The 24,504-nt window shown below is 45.7% G+C and overlaps 1 protein-coding gene across 3 annotated transcripts in view; it reads left to right on the top strand.

Moving 5' to 3' along the window:
* Nucleotides 1-24,504, top strand: part of ERCC6L2 (ERCC excision repair 6 like 2) — a 1,852,128-nt gene that overhangs the window by 425,361 nt on the left and 1,402,263 nt on the right. For all 3 annotated transcript variants that reach the window (XM_069625699.1, XM_069625698.1, XM_069625700.1), the window contains one exon: nucleotides 18,833-19,040. In XM_069625699.1, coding sequence (XP_069481800.1) covers nucleotides 18,833-19,040 — 208 coding nt within the window. The remainder of the gene's footprint in view (nucleotides 1-18,832; nucleotides 19,041-24,504) is intronic.

Genomic DNA, 24,504 nt, shown 5'->3' with positions numbered 1-24,504 from the left:
GACAGCCACCTGGCCAATCACCTTGGGGTGCATTCCTGTAACCAAGGGGATTAAGCAGAGGGAGTTTTGGGGACCTCCCCCACTTCCTGCCCTGCCAGACACGCTGGAGCCAGAGGCGGGCTTCAACAGTGAAACCCGCCAAAGACAAAGCGGACCAAACCTGGTTTGGCGCACAGAAAAAATCTCAAGAAGGACCTTTCCAACAAGAAATGGTGAAAAAAGACTACCAGGGCCATTTTGACAAAATGGGCACCCATGGGTGCTTTACTGCAGCTGCAATTCCAGCCCACGGTAGAAACACACAATGGTAGGAAAACATAAACCACTGCCACCAGCCATTAATTGTAGAAAGGGTAACATAAAAATGTTACATGAGAAACTAGACAAAGGGGATACTAAGTAACCCCCCCAGCACCCTATTGTAAGATAGGGTGTGCTGGGTCTAGAAAGTTACAAAATGTAAGTAAAGTCCATTTCACTTCACTGCTCTTGGAAACAGGTGTTTAACCAAGAAAAGGTATTTAAACCTTTGGGGAATCTGCTAGACTTCCTTGTGTCACTGCACTGAAGGTGCTGTGTGACACAATGTAAAAAGATGATGCCTATGGAGTTTGTCAGACTCCAAAGTCACAAGAAACAGTGTTCAAATCAATGAAAATAATACATGAGAGAGTGGGGAAAAAGGTCTGTCTCTCCAGGTTAGAAATTAAAAGTCCTAAAATCCAGCAAAGTGCTGGGGGTCTCTAAGGTAGAAGGGAATTAGCACATTTCTGAGAATTCTCCCTAACACCATCTTTTTATAAAAATGCTGCTGTCATGCTATCGAGGCCTGGCTTCTTCCCGTTTCAATTGTTGAATGACATCCAATATTTCTTTAGTTTGTCTTAGTAGCGCAAGCCAATTCCTATTTGTTTCAGTCAATTTCGGGTGGTTAAGTGAGTTCAAATATTCATCTCGTCTCTCTTTTATCTACACCTCCTCTCTAAAATAATCATACAAATTCCAGAAAGCCTTCTGTGTTTTTCTTCACCTCTCACTTTTATCATCTCAAATCCTCTGAAAGCCTTATTCTCCCTGGCCTCCAGCCTGGTGGCCAGAAATCTATTGTCCCCCGCTCCACGGGAGTTCGAAGAACATTTGTTTAGGCCTCAATAGAGTTTTTCAGGTTTACCTATTCTGAGTGTTTTAAGCTTCCCTCTGATTATCGTCGTTTGCCTGTACCACTTCTGGTTGGTTTCTCTTTGTAGGGTTTCTCTCTAGATATTAGTTCTTTGAGCAGATAGTGTTCCTTACTCCTACGCACTCCCTTTAACGCAGTTGCTGCGGCAATCAGGTTTCCCCTAACCACTGCCTTAAAAGTGGTTCCCTGGGGAGGTTTCCGCTCGAATATTGGTAGTCAGGTAATCTTTAATTAAGTCTATTAATGATCCTCTCAGTGTTTCGTGTTTAAGAATTAATTCATCTAGAACCCATTTACCCTTGGCCTTTTTTTCCCTTCTCCCAAAAGTGTCATTTATATTGCCGGGTGGGGCGTGGCTACAAGGCCATGTAGGAAGACGTGTATCCAGAGAGCTCCTGTTGATCCTGAGGTGATCTGACCTCAAACCACACATGCTGATGCCAAAATCGTTTATAATTGGAGGAGCAAGCCCATGAAATAGCAAGGAACAGCTGCCATCCAACGCGGTATTGACAGACAACTAAATCGGGAAAAATCAGCCCAGAGAAGATTGCAGCAGATCACAGACACAGGATCCAAAATGGCGCTTTGCTGAGAACAAAGGGCTGGAAGGCAAACAGAAGTGTATGCGCCCAGACGGACATGAACAGAAGCGCTGTGGACGAGAAGAAACTGAATAAAAGAGAGCCGGGAGGCTGTAATGCACAGTGGAATTTCTACATGAAGTGCCGTGTAATGGAAACGTATCCTGGTAGGAGGACCGAGTGAACTGCCAGTCTACATAACACACGGAAAACCCAAGTGAAGGATTGAGTGTCTGTGCAAGGGCGGACCCGAGCGCTAGATGGCCAGATCAAACCAAGTACGGTCACCTGGCAGCGTGACGCCCCCTGTTGCGGGCTGGATGCAGGGACAGAGGCACAGCCCTGAGTACCGAAGCATTCCCGAGACATCACATAATGGCAGAACCCATCGGAACGTATAAAAGCATCTGCAACTGAAACAACCCCGAGCGGATTTGCTATGAAACAGACACCGAGGGAGAAACATTTGTAGCACGAATTCAGACGTGCTGCAAAAGAGGGAGAGGACGACACTGGAACTTCAGAACGAACGGCGGACCCAGAACGAAAAGTAGAAGGCACAAGGATAACGCAGAACGGTTGTAGCAGCGCACCTGTGATGACAGCAGGCAGCGCGAAAGAACGGGATGACTGACCTGGCAATTGTAGCACTAAGCAGTGGGCTTCAGAGGACGCAATAAGCTGGATTGATGGAGGAGCAAGCATATGCGACATACACTCCTGGGTAAACGCATAACTCACTCGCATTAAGGAGTAAGCCAACACCGGTCTAAACCGAGGCAGGAACACTGCAGTTCACCAGGCCAGAGCTCACGTGGGAATTGTGTTCCCCTGGCATAACAGGGGATGTGAGACCCACAGTTGTTGGAGAGGAGTCCCTCCGCTGTAACCGGGCCTTGCCGGAAGAATTTTAGACTACATGGGCGCCTGAGAAGGACATAACCCTATCATAACGTCTAACACGACACAGGGAGCCAAGGCACACCAAGGGCAGGTGAGACAAAACTCAATACATGGAGGAGCCATATGGCTATGGTAGGCACCACGAAATTGAGACCAAGGAGAAAGGTGCTGGGCCAGTCAGGTGACCCAAGCACCGGTGACAGAAACATAAACACGAGAGCAGAAATGGCGTCTAAGGGGGGCAAAATTAAAGGGAAACAACCGATGATGGAAGATTTTGCCAAATTGACTTCAACTGTGGAGGTTGTGAGACTTAAGTAGCAAGATATGCAAGGAGAAGTGATCCCGACATGTAATAATCAACAGATCCTTGATGCTATAGCAGAGCTGAAGACATCCTGGGAATGCAAGATTGACACAGCCATTGCAGGATTGAGGACCTTGGTTGAATTAAAAATTGACCTCGCTTGAATTAAAAATTGACGCTGTCAGTGTGGATGTCAATCTTCTACGGCAAGATGTTAGGAAACTGGCAGAACGATGTGATGGCTAACACAGGAACCTGCACCGCGAACGCCAAAGAGGTCATTGTGCTGCAACAATAAGTGCGCAACCTGAAAAACGGGGCAGAGGAGGTGGAAAGGCGGGCGCGCAGGAACAATATATGCATTGTGGGGCTCCCGTAGGGAGAAGAAGGCTTGGACCCTGTCGAGAATATGCTGCTACAGGAGATAGGCGGTGGAGCACTCACCCAGGGGTTCACTGTGGCGAGGGCGCACAGGGCCATTACCAGGAGGCCGCAGCCTGGAGCCCCTCCCTGCCCGCTCAAAGCCAAGATATTGAACTATAAAAATAGAGAGAAAATACTGGAGCACTTCCACAAAGGGGGACCATAAGCAGAGGATCCGCGACCATCACGGCGTACCCAGATTACACCTTTTTGCTACAGAGACAGTGACTGAACTATGCGTCCATTAAAAGAAGGCTACGCAAGGCAGGGTATAAATATATGTTGCTGTACCCGCAGAAAAATATGGAAGTGAACATCATCAATGTTTATGCTCCGAATCAAGATACTACTGCTTATTTTAGGAACCTATATACTAAAATTAGCCCATATAAGAATGGGACAGTAATATGGGGGGTTGGGGCGAGACTTCAACTGCACCTTGGACCCGAGACTAGACAGATCAGATGAAAAGGTTGAAAGGCCTGCCCCAGTGGCGAAGGCACTGCGCAACCTGTTAAAATATTTTCGGTTAGTAGATGTGTGAAGGATGCACCACCCACAGGATAGAGAATACTCACACTACTCCGCCCCACAAAACCTGTACACCAGACTAGATTATATTTTGGTTGGATCGGAATTAACAGAAGAAATGACACAGGCAGAATATAAGGCCTCTCGGACCATGCGCCACTGATAGTAACATGGCAGCCTCCCATGGCGAGGATCCCAATGTGGAGGCTTAGGGCCGAAGCACTAAAAGATACAGTGTTCAGAGAATCCCTGAGAACAGAGATAAGGGAGTATTTTGAACATAATACTGGCAGTGTGGAATCAGCAGTGACCCTGGGGGAGGAACTTAAGGTGGTGGTAAGAGGGGCAGCAATATCTAAATCAAAAGGATTGTAGAGTGGCATAACACGGGAACTGCAAGCCACAGAGAGGAATTTAGAATCTAAAATGCGGGAGGGTAAGAGATCCCCTGAGGAGGCCGAGGCCATACACCAATTACAGCAGGAATGTAGGGACCACTGGGAGAGACTATGCAATCTCAACTATAGAAAATATGTGGAGAGGCAGCACGCAGAAGGAGACAAGCCGGGTAGATTACTGGCCTGGTTATATAAAAGTGGGACCCCCAGACAACCCATAACAGTAATGCTATGGGCCGCTGGCCAGACATGGGATACCCAGGAAGGAGTAAATGAATGTTGAATATTATCAGAAATTATACGCAGAAGTTACTGATGGAGAGGAAATAGATGTGCTTGTAGCTTTAACAGAATTGACCCTTCCCAAACTCGAGGCGGCAGAGAGAGAGAACATAGAGGCCCCAATAACATTAGAAGAGCTAGAAAAGGTGGTTAAGCTACTACCCACTAACAAAGCCCCTGGAGCAGATGGACTCCTGAGTGAGTTTTATAAAGCATACAGGTCATAATTACTCCCCCGCCCCCCCCCCAGCCCCCCTGCTGCTGGCAATGTTAAATGAAGCGTTTAACACGAGCACATTGCCTGAGCCCCTTAGGGAAGCGATCATCATTCAGCTCCTTATGCCCAATAAACCGGGCATGAACTGTGGGTCCTACAGACCACTCTCGATGCTAAATCAAGACAGCAAAATACTCAGTGGTGAAGGCGAATAGGTTGAGACCAGTTATAAATAAACTCATACATCCTGACCAAACGGGGTATGTCCCACGCAGGAGTATATTCGACAACCTTCGAAGACTCCACCACGTTATAGAACAGACAGAAGGAAGCTCTCAAGAGGTAGCAATAATCTCGCTAGATGCGGTGAAAGCCTTTGACTCAGTCAAGTGGCCCTGGCTACTGGCTGTTGTAAAGGAATGTGGTATTGGGCCTGTATACCTGAAGTGGGTACAATTACTAAACGACAAACTATTGGCTCGAGTCAGAACGGCTGTGACTATATCAGAACAGTGGCAATTGGGCAGAGGCACCAGACAAGGATGTCTGTGGTCCCCAATGCTTTTTATTTTAGTATTGGCGCCCCTAGCAGTGTACTTGAGACACCAATATGGAGAGGTGGGGATCAACACTAAGGGGGGCAACATTTGATATTGATGTGCGCGGACGATATGCTGCTATACCTGAAGTTCTTTGAGGAGACCCTTCAGTACATTTTAGAGGTGATGGAGCAGTACACCATGCTGTCTGGCATAACAGTTAACCCAAAAATTTCAAGCATATTCCCCCTAGGCAGATATGTAGGAATGCCACAACAGAAACTGCCAGTCTTACAGATAAAATGGGAAACTAGGACGTTCAGGTATCTAGGAGTGGATATATATCACAACGCTGAAGTTGAACACAGGTAGAACACAGAGAAGGCAGGGTCTAAAATTGAAAATAGCATGGCTTTTTGGGCCAAGCTACCTTTGACCTTGATGGGGAGGGTGGCACTGCTAAAGATGGTTGTACTGCCCAGGCTGTTGCACTATTTTGCGAATATACCATATATAATACCCAAACGATTCTTTTCCAAAGTACAGAGCATCTGCAGAGGGTTCATTTGGCACAACTCCAGGAACAGAATAGCATTATGGAAGCTTCAAAACCCGTATGAACAAGGAGGCTGTCATGATGCCTACCCCCATGCATCCGGATCGAGTCCATCAGCCCCGGGACCAGGCATCCAGATACTCATTAAAATCCCAACAGTCCCAGCTGGGGGCTGTTTGGATTCAGTCCTGGCGCCATAGGCGCCAGGCTCAGACTTTACTTACCTTATGCAGACCATGCTTCAAATGAGTCCAAGCCAACGTGAGGCCTGGATGGGACTATTTTATTACAGGGACTATTATTCACTCGGATGTGGTTCTGGGGAACTTCTTACCTGGGACTGCTTTGCAGGCTATTTAAACCACACCCGAACAGCAGTCCATGCTTTGCGTTATTCTGCAACCAGCAGCGTGACGCTCACCGTGTCTGCAAGTCAGCATCCAGTCTTCTGTCACGCCCGCCTCGAATCCGGAGCTCCTAGACAAAAGGCAAAGAAAGGAGAAGAGGTTAGATCACAGACATTATTTGATTTCTTACCTGATTCCGGACCCAGCACATCTCCGAGCCTGGAAAGGACATTATTTCAGCACGCGTCGCTTCGCCAGCAGCAGCGCCGCGTTATACTCACCAGTCCACCGCATCTTTCGACTCGGCGCTGCCTCTATCATTTTCTTCGTCGAAACCCAGCACCTGGGGGGAAAACAAAAGGAATAACAAGGTGAGCCGAGAAAACCAACAAGGACAATCTCTTTGCAACCATAGGCTTACCTGCTTTACCACCAGAGGTGGTATTCTTTAATTCGCAGCATCTTTCTATGCCACACCTATAAAGGGAGAGAAAACAGCAAGTTAAACGCATGCAACTTTTACCGGACAGTGTTTGGTAATACAGACTCTTACCTGAACGCCTTCAGCTACCTCCAGGCAATATTCTTTTGGACCCAGCTGCAACCTAACGAGGGAATGGAACAAGAGTGAACATCGGACATATTGAACTCTTTGAACTTTATAGACACTGGAGTCAATATTCCTCCGGAACTCCTCCAGTACCTTCAACCCAGTGAAGTAACTGGTATCTACGCGCCCTGCATGCCATGCAGGATGGAGAGCTCATCATTTAAAAACATAAGGTGAGGTTACCAAAAGGGAATATCGGAGGTGATTAGTGGGGAGAACGAGAACTGTTGGGGGGCCATCACTAAAGTCCACGGGTGGCTAAATCCCTTTCTCCACTTGCAGGAGAATACTTCTACGAGTCCAGCAGACAAGATTAGGCGGGCCAGTCCAGACTGTCATCTCTTCACTACGCATCACGTTGGTGGAGACCGCAGCTGTCCAGGTCTGATCGACGCCCCTGTGGGAACCAGGTGAGCGTAACAGAACGCAAAGCCTATCTACAAATCCCCACCCGGGCGTAATGGAGACCTTAGAAACCGACCAACTAGCCCAACTGTTAGGAGAACTTAGGGCAGAAGTGCACTCCGCGCCAAGAAACTAATGCCCTCAGGAGAGAACTGATTGTGTCAAAGGAGCGCACTGATGATCTTGCCAGACAACTGCTACAAAACCAAGCCGGGCAAACACCACTACCTGGACTTGGGGGGAATTCAACCCCCGTTTCATCGAGCGGCCCTGTGCAAGTGGTTCTACCAGGGAGCATTCCTTTAGCTCCACCCGAACGCTTTGCTGGGAACCCGAAAAGGTTTGCCGTGTTCATGAACAAATGCCGCTTGCACTTTTTATGCAGACCAGGAGCTTTTCCAAACGACCAAGCCAAAGTAGCCTTTGTACTGTCATACCTTAATGACAGCGCAGCGGATTGGTCAATTCCATTAGTCAACCAGGATGACCCTCTTCTTCAGGATTTCCAGGGTTTTCAATTGAGCATGGAAAGATTATTCACCAGACATTCACAGGGACAGGCCCTGGATAACGAACTTCTATCCCTACGACAAGGAAACCAGGACCTGCTAACTTACATCGCAACCTTCAATAGGTTGGTGGTGGAAACCGGATGGCCAGAGGTAAAGCGAATTACATTATTTCATTGTGGACTTCGGGGTGAACTCATGTTTTGTCCCAAGTTGTGAACCCACCTCAGTTTTGTGCAGAATATATAGACTTAGTGGTCCAGCTAGACCACCGACTTCAGAATAGAAAAGCTGATCGAGCTAAGTTCGAGAATCGGGTATTGGTTAAACTCAATGTTACTCCCAAAGGAACAGATGCATCAGATCCAATGCAGATCGGGGGGTTAAGGGGCCCTTAACTCAAAAAGAAAGAGAAAGGAGACGACAGATGCAGTTGTGTCTGTACTGTGGGGCCTCAGGACATTTTCTACGGGATTGCCCTATAAAACCATCCAAGATAGTAGTCGGAGTTGCTGATAGAAATCAACCAGAGCCTGATTCGGGAAACGACCACGCCCGACAGGCGTAGAGGTCCGCTTGCCGAGCTTAAAGAAGGACACTCGGACCTTGCACCTAATCATACCAATGGTCCTTATTGATCCAAGGCAGCCATCACTTATGCACGCAGTTAGGGCATACATTGATAGCGGGGCCGTAGGAAACTATGTGGACCACGAATTGGCTTCTAGGATGAATCTACCACTCTGCAAAAAGACCACTTCGGATGTTATCACCACAGTCGATGGAACTGAAATTGCCTCTGGGCCTGTAACTCTTTCAACCACAGAGATGACACTGTTAGGTCAAGATGGGCATCGAGAGACTATTGTGTTTGACTTAATCAAAGCCCCGCAGTTCCAAATAATACTGGGGATACCTTGGTTGGAAACACATAATCCTTGTATTGATTGGCGAGAGAAGAGAGTAGCCTTCCCGGAGTGTGCACACACCTGTTACCCGGAAAAAAACCTTGAACAAATGCCTGGCCACAGTCGCTAATCCAATCATGCAGTTACCTCGGGAATATCAAGAATTCCAGGATGTTTTCCAAAAAGAACAGGCAAACCCCTTACCACCTCATAGATCATACGATTGTCAAATCGACCTCATACCCGGTGCACAACCTCCATGCAGTAGAATATATGCCCTTACGGAACCCGAAAACCGTCACCTACGACAATACTTGGACCAATACCTTGCTAATGGCTTCATTCGTCCATCTAAGTCCCCTCATCTTCAGCTTTATTCTTCGTGCCCAAAAAGGAAGGTGACCTCAGAACGTGCATAGACTACCGCGCATTAAACCAGATCACGGTGAAGAACCAATATCCATTGCCTCTGATCCCCAAACTACTAGACCAAGTAAAGGATGCTTGCATCTACACTAAATTAGATCTCCGAGGGGCATATCATCTGGTACGTGTAAAGAAGGGCGACGAATGGAAGACTCCTTTTGGCACCAAGTACGGATTATTCGAATATCAGGTGATGCCCTTCGGATTGTGCAATGCACCAGCAGCCTTCCAATATTTTATGAACGATGTCCTTCGTGAACTCATTGACGTCTGTGTTGTCATATACATAGACGATATTCTAGTGTACTCCTCCTCAGAATCAGACCATGTTAAGCACGTTCGTGCAGTCCTTGAGAAACTACGCCAGTACAAGTTATATGCAAAATTGGAAAAATGTGTTTTTCATGCTACAGAAGTTGAATTCCTTGGATTTATCCTGACTCCTAAAGGAGTCCGAATGGACTCTCAAAAGGTGGACGCAATTCTCAAGTGGCCATCACCCAGTTCAGTAAAGGGGTGCAAAGCATGCTTGGATTTGCTCATTTCTACCGCAGATTTATTCCTAACTTCTCATATGTTGTACACCCCATCACAGCACTTTTGCGAAAAAGCAAACACTCTGGGTCCTCTCCTCACCTTGTGGTAGAGTTAGGCGTGCTCTCCGTCCTGCCTTCTTTGCAGGGGCGCGTTGTCTTTCATGGGCGTGTGTTAGGGAGAATTCTCTGTTTAGGCTGAATTTCCCTACCTAGTGAGTCCCCCAGCAGCTTTGCTGGATTTCTGGGGTTTCTTTTTTTCTCCTGCCAAGAGTGAGACTCTTTTACCCTCACTCTTGGGCATGTTGAAGTGTGTTTTCTTGGTTAAACCTTGTGTTGAATGGGCTATGGGGTCTTTTACTCCATAGGGCCTTATGTATTTTTGTGATGTGGGTTACACAGCACCCTCTGTGCCGTGACCCAGGGGTGTCCTAGGGACTCCCCAACATAGACTCCATACCCTGGGACTGACTACTGTCTCCCAGGGCATGTAAAGTCACCAAAGACTTTGCTAGTCTTGAATCCTGAACAGAACCAGTACAAACCATCATATTGTGGACGTACTGGCTGGGGCAATTCGATTGCCCCAGGGTCTGTTAGTCGAGGGGGCACGTCTCCGTCCCCCCCTGATCGAGTTTTGGCTGGTGGCAGTGGAAACTACTTTTTATATTCGACCGCGAATATTTCCCTATGGGATTTCCCATTGTTTTAGGCTAACACATTTAATTATTTATTTACGGTAGCCTTAAACATACCGCCGGTTTATATATTTATTATTATAACTCCGGTTGGGACTTTTTGCCAAAACTTGATTCTAAAATGGCGTTGGCGTTCGCCTCTGTAACTCTGACCCAAAGTGGAGCCCTTTGTTCCACTTTTGGCGGGCTTCTCCACAGAAGCCCTCCAAAGTGGTGCCACTCTGTCTGGGGTACTTAGGAGGGGTGGAGGGGGATTTAGGCACCCTGGACTGAGTTACCTTGGTAACTCAAGTCGCACTCCGTCCTGATTGGCCCAAGTGGTGAGCCGGCCGGCTCACCACTTAGCATGTTTGAGTCACAGCTAGGCTGGGTGAATGGGGGTTTGCTGCATAAAAGCAGGGCTTTGGGGACTGGAACTTCAGAAGTCGCCACAGGACCAAGAATCCGACGAGGGAAGAGCTGAGCCGACCTGCTTCGACGACACCACCCGGTGGAGCCCTGCTGAACCGTCTCACCACTTTTTCCAACGACCGAGGAGAACTCTTAACGGAGTGGCTCCTTCCCTTGACTGGTGGGGACAACCAGTTTTCACCTTCTTTCCGCTTCTCGAGGTATCTCGTGGCCGCCTTGCCCGTGCCAAGCACCCCGGCAACCGGAATACCACACTTTTACCCCTAACCGCGAAAGTCGGTACAACCCTTTAACCGGAGGACTCCGCGGCTGGTTTCTTCCCGGGCAGTGCAACGACCTTCTTCTTCCGCTCTTCAGCGAGAACTTCTTCTCCCCTGACCGACGTCGAGCCTTGCTGCCACTGCCTGGAACAACTGCCACCGCTGGAGGATCCTTTCCGCTTAAGGTACCGTGTTCCGCCTGGCTTCCCTTGCCACCGACTGTACGGGGTAGATTTAGCCCCCGGCTTTCGAACCTGGGAGTGCCTGGGACACCCTGGCTAAACTTTCTAAGCCACTCTAAACTCTTTCTAACTCTTTGCAAGACTTTGAATCCCTAATAACAGTGTGATCTTGGGCACATTTTCGCTCCGGCTACTCTAAGAGTGGGCCCTGCCTAGTGACTTTTGCTCACCTGTGACTTTGTACTTCTTTGAGCCTATTGCAAGTGTTCTGGACCTTAGAGTGGTGTGTTTAACCTATTTCTGTTTCTTTTTATCCCTTTCTTGAATCTACTAGAGTGTCATCTAACGTTAAGCACTCACCTCTGTTCGAATTATGTGGTGTTAACCTAGAGTTGTCTAGATAGGAGTAAGGGTTGAAACTGCTTTCATTATAACTGTGTTTGAAGTGTTTTTACTATATTTTGCTAGAGTGATTTCAACTTATGTGTGTTTAATAAATAAATAACTATATACTTTTTGAAACCAAGCTCTGGTCAGTGTTTGCTTGTGCTATTGTATTTGAGTACCTATTGTGTATACTTTGCATACTGCCTAACTCTTCTTGAGGGAAGTCTGACTGCTCAGCCACAGCTACCAGGTAAATCTGGGTGGTGCGGACTGCTACCAAGTGGGTTTACTGCTATACCTGTAGTCTTAAATCTTTTGCAGTGTTCCCTAAGGGAACTGCACAGGTTTCTGCCTAACAGCGTGTGCGATCCAGTTACTTCAATGACGCCGGCCCGTTTGATATCGTCCAAGTAGGTCTTATTGCTGTTCCTAGGTATTGTTGCTATCGGGCATCCCTTTCATTGTTTAATAATGTCTTTTTTCTCCCTTAGGTATACGGAGCTTCAGCGCGGCTAACTGGCTTGGTTGAGCCTCGCTGGTAAATGATGGCGCATTAAGAGCCCTATGATGTGGTAAGCGCTATGCGCAGCGCTGCAATGTCTTGCCTTTGCTAACCTGTTTGTTTTTTCCTGTTTTTCCTTGTAGGTCACGGTGTTCTTCAGCGCGTGTGGAACTTCCGGAGTGGTGCCAGCCGAGAGGCGACCAGCCAGGTAAGCCTTTAGAGCAGTTCGTAATTTGCAATGTCTCTTATGCTTTCTTTAATGTTACCTCTATCTTCCTCTTGCAGGTCGTTTAGTTCGGGAGGTTGCAGATTCAAGGAAGCTGTTCTCCGGAGCTGCGAGTAGCTAAAGACTGCAGGTAAGATGCTGCTGCTAATGAAGTTCCTTTTGTCTCCTTGCAGGTTCTGCTTCTCTGAGTTTCGTGGGTATAGCTGGACACGGTGAGCGTCACGTTGCAAACTGCAAAGTAACACGAAGCATGTTGTCTTGCTCGGGTGTGGTTTAAATAGCCCCAACAAAATAGTCCAGGTAAAGTAGTCCCTAGGTTACCACACCCAAAACACTAGACCGCATAGCTTGGTTCCTAGGAACCAAGTTGTGGATGCCTCCATGTTGGCTGGCAAACACAATAAAGTAGTTCCCAAGCATATGCTCTTCACGGTGCATGAGCCTGGCCCCACAGGTGCCTGGACTGGCCCCAGGAGGGCTTTTGAAGTGGATGCCAGGCTCTAGAGGCCCGAGTCCTGACTCCACCTGGCCAATGGGTTTGCCAGAAGGGGTTTCGGGCGAGGGTCGTGACACTCGTCTTCCCCTCCAACGAGAGGGTTCAACCCATGCTGTTTCAAATCCCTCAGTGTGTAGCCGGTCGTGAGGTGACTGTACGCAAGACCATGCGACTGTTAGGTATGATGGCGTCCTGTATTTACTTGGTTCCTCACGCGCGTTTGCTCATGCACCCCATGAAAGAGTGGCTAAACAGCCAATGCTGTCAGTCCAAAGGACTATGGGACAATCTAGTGGTTGTCTCGGTAGCCCTCGTTCTCTCTCTGAGGTGGTGGTCGATGGAAAACCTCTTGAAGGGGAAAACCTTCACCACCCCTGCAGTAGAAGCCACTCACAACGGACGCGTCCCTCACGGGGTGGGGAGCTCACCTTTTTCAACAGACGGCGCACAGGGGTTGGAGCCCAGCAGTAGCTTCCAACCACATAAACCTGTTGGAGCTACTGGCGGTGTTCAAAGCACTGAAAGCCTTTCAGATGCAGCTGCAGGGAAAGACAGTACTGGTCCTCACGGACAGCACCACAGCCATGTACTACCTGAACAAGCAGGGGGGGCACTCATTCTCCAGGGCTGTCCAAACTATTTCAGAACATTTGGAAGAGCGCTCTAAAACACAAGATGTTTCTATTGTCTCATCACGTTCCAGGGGAAGTCCCTCTTCTGGCAGACGTGCTCAGCCGAGACTTCCGAATGCCCTTCGAGTACGAATGGGGTTTCCCAGAGATCGACTTGTTCGCAACTCTGGAGAACTCACAATGCCCAGATTACCCCTCTAGGTACCCTCAGAACCAATCCAAGGGGAACTGTCTCTGGATAACATGGTCAGGGAGATTTGTTTACGCGTTTCCCCCAAATCCCCTACTGTAGATGCACCAGGAACCAGTTACCATGATTTTGGTGGCCCCGTTATGGGCACGCCAACCCTAGTTCTCCCATCTGATGGAAATGTCTCTCTTTCCTCCAATGAAACTGCATTGCCCTTACAACATGTTGCCTCAGGACAGGGAGGAAATGCTCCATCCATGCTTGCCAACTCTCAACTTAGTGGCCTGGCTCCTGAAATCTTAGAAATCTCCAGCTTCCTCAGAGATGCATGGATATACTCAGAGAGGCAAGGAAACCTAACACCAGACATTGCTACTCCAATAAATGGAAATGCTTTGTCATATTGTGTAATACCAAGGGCATCAATCCCATTGAATGTTCCCCTACACATATTGTGTTATACTTGACTCACCTGCTGGACTCAGATCTTGTATTCAATTCTCTGAAGGTTCACTTAGCTCCACTTTCAGCCTAGACTATGTCCCAACAGAAAGTGTCTTGGTGGAAGATCCCAGTAATTAAAGCTTTTGTGGAAGGGGTTAAGAGAATGTATCCTCCCATTGCCAATCCTCTCATTTCCAACACCTAAATGTGGTGTTAACCAGACTTATGGGGTCTCCCTTTGAACCTATGCACAAAGCAAGCCTAAAGGCACTCGCCAAGAAAACCTTGCTAGTGGCAGTCACTTTCATGTTAGTGAACTACAGGCCCTTTCTATTCTAGACCCTTTTGTCACAATTCACAGAGATGAGGTAGTTCTGTGCAATCACCCAAGAAGTGCGCCTAAATTCATTTCAAAGTTCCATGTGAACCAGTCTATAGAACTGCTACATTCTTCCAGAACCCTACCAACGTGGCAGAAAGAAGCCTACACGCACTATATGTGCGCAGGGCAGTCATGTACTATCTGGAAAGAACTAAACCACTAAGGAAAACAAACCAGTTTTTCGTTTTAGTGGCAGCTGGTAGAGAAGGGGACCCTGTCTCTAAATCAGCCATCTCTAAATGGATTGTCAACTGCATCATACTGTGCTACACTCTTGCCAAGAGAGAACTGCCCTTCAAGCCTAGAGCACACTCTACTCTGGGCATGAGGGCTTCCATAGCATTCATTGCAAATGTTCCTCTCAAGTCCATTTGCAAAGCGGCGACCTGGAGTTCTGTGCACACCTTTACAAAACACTATTGACTAGACACTCACACTAGGTCTGATTCTGAGGTGGGACAAACAGTACCAAGACATCTTTTCACTACTGTTCCTTCTCATATACCACCTCGAACTCCGGGTACTGCTTGCTAGTCTAAGCACAGCATGTAATTCTAAGCAGATTAACAAGCATCAGAAGACCTGCATTAATTATCGTAATAACATTTCTGATGATTGTATCTGCTTAGATTCACATGCGCCCAGCCTTCCTCCCCGCTCGGATGGAAGGGACATACACGTTTTACTACTTCTCTCTTTCTTTACTCGCTCATGATAGTCATAAGGCTCCCTAACAGCAGAAAAAATACAATCAGGGGAACCTCGACTTGTGAGGATTTCTGGGTGCACTACACGTCACGTTAGGGATAGTGTTACAGACACGCCTATGCCGACATCCTCTTTCGATCCTCTAAAGACAAGATGCAATACTCTGCGGTTACCGCTAGATGTCGGACTACATGCACAGCATGTGAATCTAAGCAGGGACAATCATCAGAAATTCTATCACGATAAGTAATGCATGTCTTATCTTTCATTCTTCATAAACACCTTTCTTCAAGAGCACGGACTAAAGCAGGCACATGCCTTCTGACTGCATCCCTCATTGCACCCTGAAGGCATCTCTCCTCTCCACGCTGTTGGCACATTATAAATCCTTCAAGGCATGGCATGGCATGGCATGGCATGCCACTCAAGACTCAACCCACAATAATACAAAATACAGCACACAGTGACATCCGAAACTAAAATGCACAATATAAGAAAACATGCACTATATAACACTACACGGAAGAGCATAAAATAACAGAACTTAATATGACAGCAAGCTTGGCATATGGTAGCATTGCGCACTGCACAGCATTGTAGTACACCACGTGCAGCCTTCTTCTGTACCGCACCCCAATCGGGCAAGCTCCTGCGCGAACTCCCCTAACTGGACGACACTGGCTGCTGAGAAACACCCCTGCACCGTGCCAGTCTCTCGGCTCCAGCAACCGGGGTGTAGTTAATACTGCAGCATCCGTCAGAATTGACAATGACAGGCGGCCGCACGTGTTGGGGTATTACAGAGGCAGTTACATTTCTACACAAAAATCATACAAGGATGGGTTTTTGCGAATGGCACTAAAGGATAATTTGTTTTATTGCGTTACATTTTATATTTCTTTTTTGTCAAACCAGCATATGGATAATGCATAATATTTACCAAAATATATAGCTAAGAGTTACACAAATTTTGTTTGGAGGAGGTGCTAGGTTTTCATTAAATCTATCCATCTATAGATAGAGTGAATATAATGAGACAGTGAATATCTGGTGCCTTCTCCAAGCACAATACGTGTAACCCTGAGCAACTAAGAGTTAATTCAATTCACGTGAGTACCGACACAGATGAAAGTTGGATTGCCTATATTCAACAGGTGTAAAGTTGGAGTCCGGGTTTTAAGTACAAGGAGACCACCGATCTTTTTAAGACCTAGCAACACCCCTGCCCTTCTGTAACTGTATGTGTTGGCCCTTGTGTCGCTAGCAGGCTCTACTGGTGCAGCCTGTGCATGTACACAGAAAACTGAACGTTTTCCATGTACGTAGTGGGCAGTGGTGGAAGTGGAAAAAAGGAATTAGTGGTACTCTGGCTGCATCCAAAAAAGAGAAAGTGGGATGGTTTGACAGATTGGAGGGGGCAGGGGTGGAATAAGTGGTGACCAGAATTACACATTTTGGCTCAAATTGTTGGATTTCAAGGTCTACACAGTAATAATGTCTTACAGAGTTTTCTTACAAAAAACACAAATTGCATAATAAAGCCAATATGACAACATGTGTATCCTTATAACAGCATGTTAAACCAAAAGAATATTCTTATGGATTTAATGTTCAGATCCTCAATGGTAAACTTTAAGTCCCAGAATGCAATATAATGTCAACCTAAAAAATCTGGTTAACCCCACTGTACTTGATTTAAGACATGTAATACAAGAAGTTGTGTGTGTAATAAACAAAGATAGATAGATATGCAGATCCTTTGTCTCAAACTTCCAGCTCGTTATTCATGATGTTCAAAACATTTGATTAGTGCCTTAAGCAACTTCATTAGGAAGGTCGAGGACCTGCCAGTTGTAAATACAGGAGAAAGTCTCTGGGTTCAGAGAATAGCAGAAAGAAGAGAATTTGATGAGACGGTTTACCACCTGAAGTGTAATGTTTGCGTAGGTATGGAATTTCGGGAGTGTATATGTAGACGAGTCATGACTCCTGCACATGTGTAGCTGGCTCTCCCAGTGACACATTAATCCTCCATAAGTAGCATTTTCTGTAAAGTTGTGAATTGATGCGATTCACAAATGATGGTTTGAGGGCCTATTTATTGTCCTAATCTGACCCTGCTCATGCAACTGTAGCAGTAAATCTTTTGTTAGGAGCTCAGTGACTTTTGATGCTCTCCATCTTCCATCATTGTGTCAGCAGTTTGCATTTCATCGCAAATATGGTCGGTATGCATGCTCCCTTGTGTAGAAACACCCTCACCCAGGGTGTTTTAGATCCTGTGCTGGCTATGGCCATTGTTATTATGCCTTTGCTGATGTCGCTTTCTCAAATGGTGCTTGCACCCCTACCAGGGGTACCACTCATTGAGTTGACCTAGTGCTTCACATGTGCAGCATATTCAGTGGCCTCAATCCCACTCACCACCTTTTTCCTCGCCTTCTCCCTGGCATGATCATGAATTGCACACAGATTTCCTACCTGGACTCCATGAAGCTTTCCCCTTCCTCTGTGTTCCAGAATCCCCCCTTATCCCTTTCTTCTGATCGGGAGATCCGTCCCACCCCGGCTGGTGCATGAGATGCTCATCGGGGATTTCTGTGTCTCCTGGTTCCCACCTACATATCTCATAAAGGTCCTGCAGTTAGCGGGCCCTCTCATGTCATATTCTTCCTGCTGCTCTCCAATTTTCAATTCCAAGTGGACTTCACCTGTGGGTCTCCCTGGGCGTGCATTTTTCAGGGGGGAGACTGGCACCAACTAGCTCGCAGCTCTCGTTATGGGGCTACGGCTCAGTCGATCTCTCTACAGTTGCAGTGTGGCACCATTGTGCCAGCTTGTTTGTTTACACACACCCTTTCAGCTCAGGTGGAGTCTTGCTGCTTCCACGGCTTATTTGTTGCAGGTAGACTGTCAATAAAAATGTCACTGTCCCCATGCCAATTTAGCTACTGTTAAGGCCTTTCTCACGGTTGTATTTATCCCATATGGGGAGATGGGTCCTACAGCTCGGCTATTCCATGTCTGCTCCGTTGGCCATTTTGGCCACTCCCCAATAACACCTAATTTTAAAGTGCTGAAGCAGGAGCTATCCTGCATGAAGAACCATATCAAAATGTGATATTGGTATGTAATCGATTACTATTTTTAGTACCTCTTCTTAGCATCCACCCTGCGCCCCCCTTCCAAAGGCCAGTGATGCAATGCAAATCATTCTTTGAAGCCTTAGTTTAAAACAATAATCCCAAAAATGTACTTTTTGCATGAGTGTTTCCTAGCAAAATCAATGAAAATGTCTCACCTTATTTCAGGTTTTCATTTAACAGTTAAAAGCCAGCTGTTACCTTTTTGTGGTAGATTATGCTTGCAAACATTTCTGCATAAAAATGTTGCTTGAACAAAAAGGTATCATTTCGTATAGTGGAAAATTGCCACATGTACTGCAGAATTTAAATTTTACAGCCACCCCTAATTTGAATCCTGGCAGCGTATATATTCTGAATGCTACATCTACAGTTGATCCTCAAATTAATAATGATTGATATGTGTATGCTGTTATTAGAGAAAAAGTCTTATTTTGGACATTTAGTGCATTGTATGTAGGATATTACATTGTGAATTTTCTATATGGTTGATTTTTCTGAAATTAATTTTAGGGCTGTGCCTGGATGTTTGGGTAGCAGAACACAATTTAAGGAGCAATATTCAAGCCCAGTAGAGCATGGACAGAGGCATAATGGGACTAAAAGAGAGCTGGCGACCGGGCGAAAAGTCATGCAAAGACTTGTACGAAAGATGTCTGCTTTTTTCCTGAGGCGTACAAAAGCCATCATAAGTCATCAGTTACCCAAGAAGGATGACCGAGTAAGAGGACTTATTTTGTTTTCTTTTTTCACGTTAATTGCGTTTTATACATTTCTTAAAAGCCAAACATGGATGTAAGATTATTAAAATATTACTATCAAAACAAAACTGTGTGATATATTTCCATACATGTTTCTGGTAGTTCAGCATTACAACATAGTGTAACACATTTTGACCGTATTTATACCAACTTCTCATATTAATTTGAGTTTTTTGCCATTCAAGTGAGTTTCAGTATTTGCAGCCAGGGTGTCAGTTTTCTTTTTTATCAGGACAATGCAGTGACATAGGTTTATATTATTTTATGTGGGCTCATGCTTAATTGTATATTGAAATTTATAAAGCACTTTCACCAAAGCATTCTACATATTTTGCACAAACAGTACACAAAGAATGAAGGAACAATTTAGGTCATCAGCTTGATGCAATGAGAAAAGGTTTAGGGGAAAAGGAGAGAAAAGACAAATGAGTATGGGGGCATGAAAAAGCGAGGAGACATTGAAATGGCTACCAAAGAGAGGAAGGAGAGTTAAGTTTAACCAGAAAAGAAAGCTGGGGAAGAGCAGGACCATGGGCACATTTACATACAATACACAACCATAAAGAAAAGGAAGCCCTTGGCAATGGGGGGTGGGGAGGGGTTATGCTGTAATGAGTACCTTAGACAAAAAGCTGGGTGGCATAGTTGAAAATATATTTCAGTGGAAAAATGGGTATAGGCAGGTAGACTGATCAGGAGAAACAAACAGTAGACAGAGAAGATCAGAATAAGAATTAGGGTCTTCGTGACCTACAAAATAAGAAATGCCTGAATTTTATGGTTATTATAGCATTGATGGCAACACGTGAACAAGAGCTGAAATGTGCATTGAAACTGCGAGCGAGGTCAATGATTCATGCCCACGTTTCAAGCCGAAGGTGAGTGAGGAAACTGTTTGGGGGAAAGGAAAAGTAGGGTAGGGGCAGTCCTATGGAGAAGGGGCAGAAAAGAAAGGAGAGGAGTTCAGTTTTAGAAGAGTTATGGTTAAGTGAGTGGGAGACCAACTCCTTGCTAGCAGAAAGGCAGATGGAGGAGTAAAGTTGGTGTGTGAAGAAAGGGTCGAAAATGAATATTTGAGTCATCAGTGTAGAAGTAGCAACTTGAAAGAGAACACTAGTTGACCAAGTACTGAGCTTTGAAGGACACTGCAAATCATTTTCAATATTTTACACCTAAGTGCCCAGTTTGTTGGTTCTTCTTGACAATGCAGTGATGTAGAAGTGCATAATTTTATTTTTATTTCATGTGGTCTCATACATTTGTGTTTGTGGGTGTAGTGATATGCTGAGTGGCCAAATAATGGAATATTGCCAATGAGATCGTTAAGACACTTGATGTTGATGGAAATCTTAAGCGGCCAACACCAAGTGTAAATGAAAGAGAGATTTAATAAGGTGCATTGTACCTTACATAACTGATAAGTGCAGTTAAAACCTCCTTACTGCATATTTACAATCTTCCTGTACGTCTTGACGGGTTCTTGAAGAACCACACAGAATATTTACATGTTTGAAATATAATAAATGCTGAGGCTTTGAATTTGTCTTTTATAATAGTTAGACTTTACTTTTCAGGCGCGTCCTCCTCTCATGTCTCCATCCCTCTTTCCTCCCACCTTCCCTTCCTGTGGTTGTGCATACAATATCCTTTGGGTTTCAATATTATAGACTCCACCATGTCCAACTTTTAGATAAGAAAATCCTATCTTCCAATGCACCAAAGAACCACTCTACTCTACTCTACAGGTCTTTCATCTTAAATAAATATATATATCACATACATATCTTCACTATGCAGACAGTACACTTTACATTGCTCGTCCTTTTATTCTTCACATTCTGACTGCTCCCATAGTTGTCATTCAGGATTTTAGGCAGGCAGAGAAGGTGGGAGATGATGGTTTTGTTGAATCAACTGAGTTTAAAAGACAATTATTTCAAAGATCTCAATGCATGGTTTATGGAGAACTTCAAAACAAACAGTTGGCTATTTCAAGTTGTGAAAGAAGCATATCATTAACTTATATTCTCCATAAACTCAAAACATTAACAAGTCAAACGACACAAGTTGCATAATGTAGATCAATGCTTTACTAGCAGACCAGGTAACATTAACTCTATTCTTGTTGCGAAACATAGATTGGGTCGCTTCTATTTCCCACAAACCTCTAAGAGTCACGTGAGATTGAGTCCAATAAAACAGACACAATTCTAATGTGGGGCAACAAAGGTGGGGAGGATCAATAGCCCCTGCACCGTCCCCTTGAAGCTGCAAAAGAAAACACAATATTATAGCACAATTAAAGGCATACAGTGTCCAAAATGCACATAAGAATTAACTGTACCTTCGACTGGAGACTGGGTCTGAATTCAGGATTGGTACAGTTTAACTCCCTATTGTCTCTGTGATCCACAGCTCATCTTGTTTTCTTGGATAGTGTGCTCTCTGTCCTGCTTTCAGCACAGGGGCGCGTTGATTGATGCGGCTCGTTGCTGCCTAGTTACTTCACTGGCAAGAGTCCGACAGGTAAGTATAATGAGTCTTTTGAATCGTTCTCTAACTTTGTTCCTTTCCTTCCTTAGATGATGGCCGGCGTCCGGGGATGGCGGCGTGCTGCTGAGATGAGTAGCGCTGAAGGTGAATGAGAGCGCGATGCACGATGCACCCCTTTCGTATTTGCATTGAACTGAGTTCTTTTTCTGTGTCTTTTAGGTGCCGCAAACGTTTTCAGCGTGGATGCCGGTTATGAAGAACAAATCTGGTGGGTAAGCGCGGTAGGCGGCGCCTCTAGATGTTTCCACGCTAACCTGGGGTGTCTTTTCCCTCTTGCAGATGGATGAGAAGTTCCGGAGACAGAGTTCCCCCAGAGCGGCTGGGATTCAGGTAAGCGTTTGAAGCTCGTACAGTATTTAAAAATAAGCGAAGATTTGCAGAATGCTTACTAATGCCTTTTTTCTGTTCTTTTCCCTTTTTCTTAGGAAGCGACGTGTCGGGATGGGAATGACACCGCCGAAGATGCCCGCAGAACAGAAGGAGCGATGAATGATGGGCAGAAGCGCCGCCAGGTAAGGCTGTTCCTAACGGTGTTCTTGTTCTTGCAGGAGCTGAGCGCAGAAGAAGGATGCAGGCCTACTGGAGATCGATCCGAACACGGTGAGTGTCACGCTGCAGGTGCAAAAAACACAAAGCATGTTTCTCAGCCTGGGTGTGGCTTAAATAGTCTCTGGGTATCCCAGGTGTCTCTGGGCTGAACCACACCCAAAAGACTAGACCGCACATGCAGTTCTGGGAACCGAAATATGTAGGGTTATCCATCTTGTCCCCATCAATGCACTACAAGTCCAATCCCCATTGTTATCCTACGGGAGTGAATGAGTTTGGTGCCACAAGCGCCAAGTCTGACTCCAAGTGGGTCTTTGGAGGGATAGAGAGGCCCTTGAGGGCCATGTAGGTGATCGTAGCCTGGCTCCAGCCTGACATCTTGGAGGGCTGGGGACATGAGGGGCAGGAATCATGACAAAAACTCATTGGGAACACCAGATGCACAGGGTCAGAAGTATCCATGGAGCCAAAACAAAGAGTACCAATTTTACTATAGGTCGTAGATTTCTGAAGGTCCTGTGATGAGGGTGGCCAGAAGAAAATAAAGAATGCACATGGCCTTCTCCCACAGGACCAATCTCTATAACAGAAGTCATTCGAAAAATGCAGAAGTTCACCCGAAAGGGCAAAAGAAATTTGAACATCAAAAAAACTCCAAAATCAAGGGAAACAAAGAAAAAGATGGAAAGTCAAGTAATGTGGCAGCTGTCGACGAACAAACCTGGAGAGTTTCTTGCCCTGGATGCACAGAGCCGACATTGCATAGCGATGTGACATGCCAACGTGGAACTGTTATTTTGGCTAGGGCTGAGATGACTCGTACCCGACCCAGCATTTTTACATTCGGCTTGCAAAGAATATGTATCTCGGATCCCTTACGGGGCAATCCTAACCTGCAGACTGCATCTTATTTTTCTGACAATTGTCCCTAAATATGTCCTGCAGACTGTAAGAGAGAACACATTCCTCCACATCATCTCCATCCCAAAAGACCTGAAATGGCTCCCTGAAGATGCAAAGGATTCTTTCCAGCTCTAACGTGGTAGAGAAAAATCTTTGGAATATGTAATCAACAGAATTGGCCTGGTTTAGAAATCAGAGTAAGGGTATATATACCCTTCTTGGAGGCCACAAAATGTGCATTTGCCCCTAAACCATACACAGGTGATAATTACACTCTTGGCGAGTAAGCAATGTGTTGTGCCTTTGGAGGATTGGCATTCATGGGGGCAGGTTAATTTTATACCTGACCCATAGATTGCAAACGATATTTTTCACCTCTGTCATGGACTATTTTTCATGCTATCGGTTTTGGTCGCAGCGTGGAGTAGTAGAATATGGAAATTCTTGATGCACTATTTTGGGAACAGTGGCAGAGAAATAGACCATATTGTAGAGGATGCATATAAACAATTTTGCGTTAAACGTTATGCAATTTTGATAATATACACACGTTTTCAGTGTCTAAGCCCCAGGAACAAGATTCCTTTTATGTTTTGCCCTTCAAATAAGCACTGGTTCCAGTGGATGGACACGCATGGAGTTTCTAGTGGCTGTCTTCCATGGGATCACATAGAAAACGTGGTGCCAGGACTATGAAAAATGAATTCAAAATCCAAGGGAACACCACCAATAAAAGGCTTCATACCAAGGTCACCCAACATGGCACTGAAAGCCAACCCGGCACCATCTCGACACTGAAAGTCAAGATGAAGGCACAAAACAGAGCACTGGGTCAAGACATGGCACAGACAAGTCACATGAGGCACCAATACATGGACAAATCTGTATTTCAGAACAAGACTACAGCACCAAAAGGTTACAACATACAGAAGCCGCCACTGTATGAAGCCTAGAAATCACAATTCTATCTGAGGATAAAAGCAGGCGTCCTCTTTATAGAGCTGGACTTTGATAAGGAATGGTATGTGTTCCAAACCACTTCACCCTGATTTCAAGGAATGTATGGATATCTATGAAAAACAGAGTAAGCTCAAGAAAGGTGACAGGAAAGCAAGCTTACTTTTCAGCAGGCCATATACTATTTTCACACATTAGGCAAGACATACTGTAGGGTTAAGGGGAGCGTCTGTGGGGTGATCAAAGCAAATATCATTCAGTATCCAGTGATACATAGAAGTCGACCTCTGTCCAGTTGAACATGACAGAGGTCGACTTATTAGAGACACTCGACAAACCCTCACCTAGACTATCCGTTAATTAAACAAAACAAAAAGGAGATTAAGCGTGTCATGCTCAGTTCTAGTGGAGCCATACATGTCAACGTTTGGGTTGTAAAGTATCACCTAACATTAGGTGGCC

This window comes from Ambystoma mexicanum, chromosome 6p (assembly GCF_040938575.1).
Source record: "Ambystoma mexicanum isolate Mex_15411 chromosome 6p, UKY_AmexF1_1, whole genome shotgun sequence".
NCBI lineage: Eukaryota > Metazoa > Chordata > Amphibia > Caudata > Ambystomatidae > Ambystoma > Ambystoma mexicanum.
This window is presented reverse-complemented; position numbering and strand designations above follow the sequence as displayed.